The sequence below is a fragment of the Dipteris shenzhenensis genome, chromosome 21, assembly GCF_047967505.1.
Source record: "Dipteris shenzhenensis isolate YYH24624 ecotype China chromosome 21, Dip_SZ_1.0, whole genome shotgun sequence".
NCBI classification, from domain to species: Eukaryota; Viridiplantae; Streptophyta; class Polypodiopsida; order Gleicheniales; family Dipteridaceae; genus Dipteris; species Dipteris shenzhenensis.
The window spans coordinates 30206884-30216286 of NC_141616.1; the positions used below are offsets into that span (position 1 = coordinate 30206884).

The 9403-nt window shown below is 42.9% G+C and overlaps 1 protein-coding gene across 1 annotated transcript; it reads right to left on the reverse strand.

The window, feature by feature from the left end:
• Window positions 1-675: 675 nt before the first annotated feature.
• Window positions 676-8314, reverse strand: LOC147888737 (boron transporter 1-like). Its single transcript, XM_087392621.1, has 14 exons — window positions 7181-8314; window positions 6331-7043; window positions 5902-5984; window positions 5559-5751; window positions 5231-5369; window positions 4397-4562; window positions 4007-4173; window positions 3492-3665; window positions 3229-3324; window positions 2963-3100; window positions 2566-2885; window positions 2152-2422; window positions 929-1058; window positions 676-827 (listed from the first exon to the last, which is right to left on the reverse strand). Exons 2-14 carry the CDS (start codon window positions 6432-6434, stop codon window positions 811-813), a joined length of 1998 nt encoding a protein of 665 aa, XP_087248747.1. The 5' UTR covers window positions 6435-7043; window positions 7181-8314; the 3' UTR covers window positions 676-810.
• Between the last annotated feature and the right edge of the window lie 1089 nt (window positions 8315-9403).

The following is a 9403-nucleotide window of genomic DNA, read 5'->3' on the forward strand; positions in this document are numbered from 1 at the left end:
AAGTCCAAGCATCTAGGGTGCCTCTAAATGAATGATCCATTGTGAATGCCACTTGACATATTGGAATATTGTAGTTCACACTACAATTTAAGTTATGGCTGGCAAGACTGCGGCTCTTAAAGCTCTGCAGTATACATCATATGGCAAGTAAAAATTGCAATGAGAGAGATCCTAAACAAATTCCAAGCACTCTCAATTTTACTTCCACTCACTAACAAATTAAATCTATTCTGATCTCTCTAAGGAGAATTTGCAAAGAATCGTAGACAGAATGTAATCCTCCCAGAGCAGACCTATATATAAAAATGATCTGAACATTCAGAATGAAAAACTTGGATAAAAGCAATCAATTTATTTTCTGTATTGACCTGGTAAAATTAAGCCAACACTAGAGGTTGAACGACTTCACTACCGACATGTCAAAGACGAGCATATAGACAATTTCATGGTGGAAGGGAGGATAAGATTACAGCCAGAGGAAACGTGAGCCTCCCTAAAGGCATTCCAAATCATCAATATAAAAACAATCAAGGAAAATTATTTGAATGAAGAATAATAACACTCACTCACATACCCTAACTTTATGCTCATAAAAATCAAGAAGATCTTATCTTCCATTTGTTAGACTACACATTAACACCTGCATTGGACATTACTTGACATATCTAAGGCGTATATCAAACTCGACTTCCATCTTTATTTCTTAACAGTTCATAGATAGTTCTCCTATACAGGATCTTGATTTAAAAATACACATATAGAAAGATTCGATGATGTCTGCACCAGTGGTTTATATTGAATGCCCAAGTATCATGGCATTGGGGAGCCTGAAAGCATGCATTGATAAATGTGTAAGAAGTAAATTTGTATAATCATGTTAGCAATCTCTATTTGTAACTGAAACATACCATCAGAGGAGCTCACTCACTTGTAGAAGACAACTTGAGAGGACTGTGGCGATGTTTGATTTCACCACGACTTGGGGTGAACATCTCATCAAAAACTTCACCTTCATCAGCTTGAGTGGGAGCTTTTCCTAGCCCCTGCAGATCTGCTTCCTGTGGGACCAAAAATGGTATGATTATAAAATAATGCTCCCTCTCTCACATCGTGCATGCACACACACAGAGTACCCCCCCGCCCCCCCTCTCCCAAAACACAGACACACACACACTCTTACACACTACAGGTGTGCCCAACATTCTAGGTGGGATCTACTATTCGATCAGGCATCGTCTTCTTTGCTTGGAGAGGACTTTGTGTCTCCTGACCACATAAGTACACCTTTGGTCTGAAGAATTCCCTCCATCACACTTCTGATGATTACATCGAACACGTCCACTATTGCTAGGATCTGTCACATATTGTACACATGACTTTGGGAAGTCCTGGGTCTCTGTGCACCAAGTTTTCCATCGTGATTGGTTGTTCACAGGAAAGATCCAAGGAGCAGTGGATTTGCCACTTTCTTGTTGTTTGGAGTGCAAGTGAACTTACATTATCTTCAGATATCTGATTTAGTACGCGATCAAGGACTGCATTATAATTGCTTCTAAGAGGGTCAGGACTCCTTGGCAGGATTCACTCATGATAATATCAGCATGGATTCACAGCCGTGATTTTGTTGATGTTCTGGCACAGAGACTATCACCATGAGCTATTCTCATTTCTTCTTTCTTGATTACTTACATTGGGAGAAGTATTTTGGCATTGTTATCCTATGTCTCACAGACTGGCTTAGTCTTCAAAATATGTTATTAAAGTATGCCTCTCTATCTATCTATCCTCTCTATCTATCTATCCGGCTGAAACATTTGGCACTAAATGACTTCTTGCATCATGATAGTCTTGAAAAGAGGTACAACTATGAGAGCCAATCCCTCAGTAGTCTTTTTCACAAACTCTTGGATGTACTTATGTCTCATATGAAAATATAAGAAGGGTAGTGCAGATACAATATTCTGGCCCAAAAAATTTTCCACATCCTTACCTCTCATTCAACAAAGTGTGTGTCATATTATATGAGGGAAAAGGGTAAATAATGATGGCCTATCTGAAGAAAGTGCAAGCATGATGTGGATAGAAGAGCCAATACTAGTGTCACACGATGCAAACAAGATGCCTTGAAAATTGATGAATTTTATTGCATACCCTCATTGCTACATTGTATGGTAAGGCAGGAGCTTCTTCATATTCAGCTGCATCCAGTTCTTGTAGATGTTGACCTTTGAAAAACTTTGGAAGTACATATTGTCGAACAGGAACCAAAAGCATGATTAGCAGAGGGAAAAGGACTCCTGCTATGGGAATCCAGGTGATTCCAAAACACGACAGCAAGTACACCAATTGCAATAATGTGAAGAGGACGATGGTCTTGAATGGAACTGTTTCTACAAAGGATGCATGGACATCTTCCAAGACTCTGTAAAGAAATTGGCATAAAGTAAGAAAGTGAGACCCAAAAAAATACAGCAACTCAGGCAACAGAAGTCAAGAATGGAAAAAATCCTTTTCCCTTGAAAAATATTACATCGATCTGTCAGCCCTACTGATGGAAAAGCTTACTTGTATCGACGACTGGGAGCTGTAAACAGCAGCAACAACCTTTCCCAAAATTGATTACCAGGTAAACTCTCAATGGCCATAAAAGCAAAGTAACCCCATAGCACAGACGTGGGAATTCTTTTCAAGATTGGCATTGCACCAACACAACCAGCAACCATCAGGGATTGCAATAAGTTGCTCAAGCGTTGCTCTTTGACTTCAACAGGAAGGAGATCATCAACATCTTTAGCAGGGTCAAAAATGCTTTCATCAACTGGGTCATCAATCCTGCCACTACTAGCCGCTAGCTGAAGGGTGGTACTTTTCAAATCCTTTAGGGCCTGCACATGGCTGAATTCAGATGTCTGATGGTTATCTTAAGACTGTTTACAAGTAAAACAATGTCAGGGGTGGATACCAGAGATGATGCTGGTTGGTACACAAGTGGACTCTGCATCTGCTGAAATGCTTCTTGCATATTCCCATATAGCTGTCCTAGAGAGTTGTTCTCTTCCATGCTTTTCTTGGCTGTCTTGACAAGTTTGTTGCGCACCAGCTGGCACAAGTTCAAAACCCAGTAGCTGTTATAAAAAGAATAGAAATTTGAATTGTTTAGTGGTCAAGTGTCTGACCAACCTAGCAAAACCCTACCATAGAGAGGGCTATGGCTGTTGAAAACCTGACCTGGTTTTTCAATGTTGCTAAGCTTTTTGTGTGCATTGGAGACTGTGGTATGACACCATTTGAAGGAGGAATGCCAATCAGGCCACAAACTACAACCTGTAAGACTTAATTAGAGACTTATTGGAAGTGAGTCAATGTTTTCCCATTGCCAATTTTAACAAAGCAAACTCTTTCTCCCAAGCATTTACAGTTTCCACTGTGCATGTGATTATATTTAGCAAATTCCATAACAGAAAATATTAAGGAGATAAGTGGGCAAGAACCAGGAAGGACAATAACAGCAGATCATAATGGAAAGATGGAGGCTTGCGCAAATTAAACTCCTTTTGTTGAGCAAGCTGAGATGCCACACTGTGATCAAAGTAGTACAGCACAGCTATCATGGTTGCTGGAACGATGGCAACGAATATGTATACCAATGGGATATCAAGCATTTCCTGAAAAAATGTAAGCGTGTCTGTATAAACCTTCCTGATGACAATCAAACAAATATATACCTAGATGAATCCAGGAACATTCCCAAAAAACACAACATAGTGCAGTTTCAATCTCACGATAGTCACTTATAAGATTAAAGACCATAAACTCCATCATGCATAGCAGGGACTAGCTACTATGAAATCAAACAAAACCTCCTCTAGTACCTTCAATATAAAGTCAAGCTTAAAAGCAGCCATTAACATTGATAAAGGAAATACAACATCTGTAATTGATTCCATCTCTTGACACATACAAGCTTGGTTTCCAACAAACATTTGAGAATTCCAAAACGTCCTACCTTTATCACTGTCCAGTTTTTGGCTGCACCTGGAGACCAGGGATTAGGGCTAAAAAGGCGCCTAGGAATGCCAGCAGGCACCCTACCGGTGGGTGCATATGATATTGCAGTCCAAATAAGTACCAGAATTGGCACTCCATAATCAGCTATAAGTGCCCGCAGTGAGCCTGAAAACATGCCAGGGCAAGGTGAGTTAGTGCTTTTGCATCAATAGAAGCCAATGAAGGCGCAAGTGACTTCACCTGCATTGGTCTTTTCAATTGGAAGACCCTGTTATACAACGTTGAGTTTTAAAAGCACTTTCAAGTAGAACGACTTTTGACTGGAGGTTTGTCCCTTTGCTGAGAAAAAATGAAGCAACTTTAGCAGGATATGAAATCCTAAACATGCCTGAGCCATATCTCCAGGATCGGGCCTTCCTGCTTCGTAATGCTGTCAGAAGTAATCCAAACGAAAGCACGAGAGCAAACATTCCATTCCCAAAGCGCCAGGCAGGCTGAAATTCTGGAAGAGTTGGATTTTCCCTTTCAGGTATGCGGAACTCCTCAAAGACACCCTTGGAAAAAGACAAATAGCCAAATTGTGTTAACACAGTGAGCTTGGGCATACAGGGAATAATTATTGACAAGCCAAGGTATTGCCATCCAAGGTTCAAAGCAGTCACTCAAGCATATAAGGAACACTTATGAAGTAGATTCATCTGATAGTTTCTGTCATCTTTAGAACCAATTTGAACTTATTTTAAAGCATATAAGGGACACTTATGAAATGGATTCATCTGATAGCTTCTGTCATCTTTGAAAAGCAGTTTGAACTTATTCTGCATGGATTAGGAATGACGTGCAGGAATTTTATGAACTTCAAATTCGTTAATCCAGCTCACAGTAAAATTAAGCTTCATGCCACATATCTACATGAAGACAGGAACATGCCCAAACTCATCCCCTAGAACAAAACAATCAGTGAAGTTTTAGCTTCTTGCCAATCAACCCGAAGCTAAAAAACATATACTCCATCAACATAGAAGGGACTAGCTACTATGACATCACCGCCCAACAATGAGAGGAGATCCCAGTTTGAACGTATACACACATGAACATCCATGTATACACAGGTCTTTGTAAAGAGTTCCTGTCAGCACTCTGGAGGTGAAGCGCACTATGACAAAGGACAGTACTAAAGGGTAGGTAAGGCTAATTAAAAATTTTGTATTGCCATGGTTACCTTGATAGCTTGTTGCATGAATAGCATAGCTATCAGCAAACCAAAAAGCTCCCCAGCTACCCGGGTAAATCTGTTGATGATCGAGCATGCCCCAAGTATGGACAGTAAAAGTAATAGAACTGCTGTCCAGACACAAACCCTGTGAGAAGAATAGCAGGTTAGAAGGCCCCACAACTTTAACTTTTCTACGTGAGCCACCTAAGAGAAGCTATCATGTATCGAAAGCAGAAGTGACTGCATAGAGCCTGCCATACAGGACATCATGGAGACAGAAGATGGCTGATGCCAACATAACTGGAAAACATGCATGCAATCCACAAATACTTACCACCCTGTCCAAGCTACAAAAAGTCTTGGTCCAATTTCGCTTCTGTCTTTGATAAAAGCATACATGAATGTGTACATTATAACCGTGGGTTCTGCGACTCCAAGCACAAGTAATGGTTGGCCTCCAAAAATCGAGTGTATTACTCCACACAGAGAGGTTGATGCCAGTGTCTGAACCGCTGTTAATATGCCATCTGATAGAACAAGTTGACAGAAGTTAAATCCGGTGGATAAGGTTGCCAAATTCTGGTGTGTCGATTGTCTTCATAGTCCAGACTTTTCAGTGCAGACCTCAGATCACTGAAGTAACTTCTTATAGAAGGAAGAAGGGGTGGTACTCTTACTTGTATCTCTGTCCAGTTGCTCCCCAAAAGAGATGACAGGGATGGCTGATGCAAAAAATATGTACGTGGTTGGAGCAAATATCCTGCAATGGAAATGCAAGTAAACATTATGGCGACTCATGAGACAGATCAAGGTACCAACCAAGCAGCAATCACAATTTTCCCCCTCTGTCGACTACTATCCTGTAAGCAGGCCATCCACATGCAGGACCTCAATAAACAGTCAGTCTGTACGTGTCAAACTACACAATCCTACCAACTGAGAATTGATATTGAGCCTAATCCGCCCTAGATATAGCAATAATGAATGGCCCTTCAGAAAGCATTCGATATATTTCCAGATATATATATTGCATGCACAAATTGTTCGCAATTCCTCTAGAACAGATGCTAGTTAGCTGTTTTGCTATAAAAGATAAAGGACAGGACCTGTAGCCAGAGTTGAATCCACCAAACCAGTCTTCCTTGTAGCACTGTAGCCGTCCTTTGAGATCGTTTTTTATGCCACGGAATGGGATAAAGGTCTCCTCCATGGTTACCAAGGGCACCTCAAAAAAGAAAGAAAGCGCAGGGCTTGAAGAGATGAAGTAAACCCCAAGAGAACGTCTAGTTCATGTAAGTTGGGGGGCGGATGACGTAAAATGACCCCATCATTACAAGATATACTGCTTAAAGTATATGAAATTAGAATGTGAAGTACGTCTTCGTATCGCTATTGCAGATCTATGGAAGTCGAGAATTCTTTTGGTTCAGGTTACATTCTATACAAAATTGTACTGTAGCGCAGTTGCTACTTGGCTTTCATTATGCTAATACCTCACGTCGTCAAGGAAGGGGGCGTTATTAGCTAAGGCTGACATTTGCAGCGATTATTGCCCCTTAAACCTCATGATGCCGGATGGTTGGATCCATCTAGCAGAGGAGTTCGTTTAACCCTCAGAAATGCACCGCCTGAATTAGCTAGGAGACGAGATAACCTGTCCGATCTGACCAGCTACAAAGACGGACTTCTCTTTCATATAAATTCTCATACAATTCTATTTCAAAATGTCCGCCTCAGGTTTCCAACGTCCCCACTCTTATTAATCTCGTTGGAAGAAGTCCACTGGTCCGACATGTTTGTGCCATCTCGTATTGTAAACCTGAGAGAGACGAGAGACGTAACAGGATTCCAGACTGTTAGATTAGAGCAGTCGATCTCTGAAAAACAAATCAAGCAGTCTCAACTGACCCTGCAAGCATCAAAAGCAATGAGGTGATAACGAAGTGGAGTAATCACCTAATGGCAGATTGGAAAAGTTGTCGACTGCAATCTGGCGGGAGACCGTCAGAAGGTGAAAATTTGCAGCCTTCATCAATACAAAGAGGCAAGGTATACGAATTCTCTTAGAGTGGCCGCCTACCTGCAGCTACGCCCTTCCCGCGGTGATACGAAACAACGAAGTTACATTCTGAAACATAGGTTGGTTTGACGACTACCAGAATCTCGCCTGAGAGAGTTACATTGCCTTCTGTAATGGAAAGCAATGAGAGATTATTTGCAATGCTGTACTCTTGTCGAGATCATGTCACACAACGAGATCCTCGCGCAAACTCGTTACATGATTTTGGGCAAACCGATAAGGCACGACCCAGATCAAAACCGAAGGAAACTAGAAGGTGCACACGCACAAGTTACATGTTGGGTATTTTGAAGATGGGCAAACCGATTAGGCACGACCCAGATCAAAAACAAAGGAACCTAGAAGGTACACACGCACAATTTACATGTTGGATAGAAGTGCGTGTTTTGAAGAAGGGGGTGCAATGCGGACTCCAAGCCTAGGAAGTCCTACTTAAGGGAGGCCATGCAATTGTACGAAGAGCGAGCCCATGGGAGTTAGTGAGAGTGGGTGATCTACTTGGAATCTGTCATTGCATGCGGGGCGAGATCTAATGGGAAGTTACATTATGGAGCAAGGAAAGGAATTATATGGGAAGGTGGGGGAAACAGAAAGCAAAGCAGGAAGCAGGATTGGGGGGGTGTTTACATGGTGGGGGAGAAATGGGAGCAAAGTGAGGAGGAGGGCGATGGGAAGAAGGGGAGGGAAGAGCAGCAAGTTGGAGATGAGCTGGAGAGCAATAGAGGGGGGGGAGGAGGTGGGTGGGTGGGTGGAGGAAGAAGGGGAGGCTGGGAAGGGAGTTCTGAGGGGCGATGTATGGGGGAGGGAGGAAGTGGGCAAGCTTTATATAAGCAAGGAAGAGGGAGGAAGGAAGGAAGGAAGGAAGGCAGGAAGTGAGGAGGAGTAAAAGAGCAGAAGGGAAGGTACGTACAAGGGGAGGGAGGGGGGATGGATGAGAGGAGCAGGAGGTGCAAAATCTACAAAGCTAGCATTGTGGGCAGTGGGCAAGAGTGAGAAGAGCAGGGGGAGCTGGTAGGTAGCTGATATGCTAGCCAGATAGCATGGAGACGTGAGAGACGAGTGAGAGGTGGTGGCAAGTGGCAAACAGTAGTGAAAGAGCAAGGGGAGAGTTCAGAGGAGAGTGAGTGAGGGACCCTTCTCTCACAGAATGAACCAGCTTTTTGTCTCTGTGTTTGTGTCTTTATGTGTGTATGTGTCCATACAGAAGGTAGTGGAGGAGAAACTCCCTCCCAACCTTGGAAGCCTCAACCGTAGACCAATAAAAAAGCATTGTCTACACAACGTGACTTCAGTTTAGACTTTGGACTTCCATGATCCATCATGATCCATCCCTGATATTGTTCTTGCAGAATCCAGATTCCCATTCTTTTGCATATGCTCGCATCTCTTTATGGTCATCCATCATCCATCACCCCCAGCAAAAATCACTTCTAGAAGCTAACGACCTATAGCTATTCGCTATATATAGTACTGTGTATACTCTACTCCAGAAGCTAGAATGAGCTATAGACACCTTGTTTAGCTAAACTGTGCAAACTGTAGAGTCCAGACTCGACACTCTACGGATCAGTGACCTGAGACCGACCTCTCTTTCTGCCTCTCCCTATCTCCAGAGTCCAATCCATCTCTGTAATAAGCTATATTAAGCTCCATCCATCTCCAAATCCCTTCATTACATTTATTAAATTCGTTTCATTTTCATCTCTCTTCCGTCACCCTTCCGCTACATCGCCCAAAACCCATAGCCTATACGTAGCTTTCTTCTCGGTTGCCTCCTCTCTCTCTCTCTCGTCTCTCCCACATTTTGCTCCAGCCCCCTCGCGCGTTGGATTCTGCCAGCCAAAAGCTGCACACATCTCGAGCCCGTTTCGTCCCGGCGTGATTCGTGAGCTTGCGTTTTCGTCTAAGAGCCCTGCTGTCAACCGCTGACTGCCTCCCCAGCGCCCCCCCCTCCCCCCCTCGCGATCGGATCCCCCCCTCGCGATCCGATCATGGGTATTTTCACCTCTCTATTTCCTCCTAGCATCTCTGCCATCTGTGTAATGTGACTCGAAGGCTACTCTCTCGCTTTCGCATACGTTGATCTGCGTCAAGAGTTG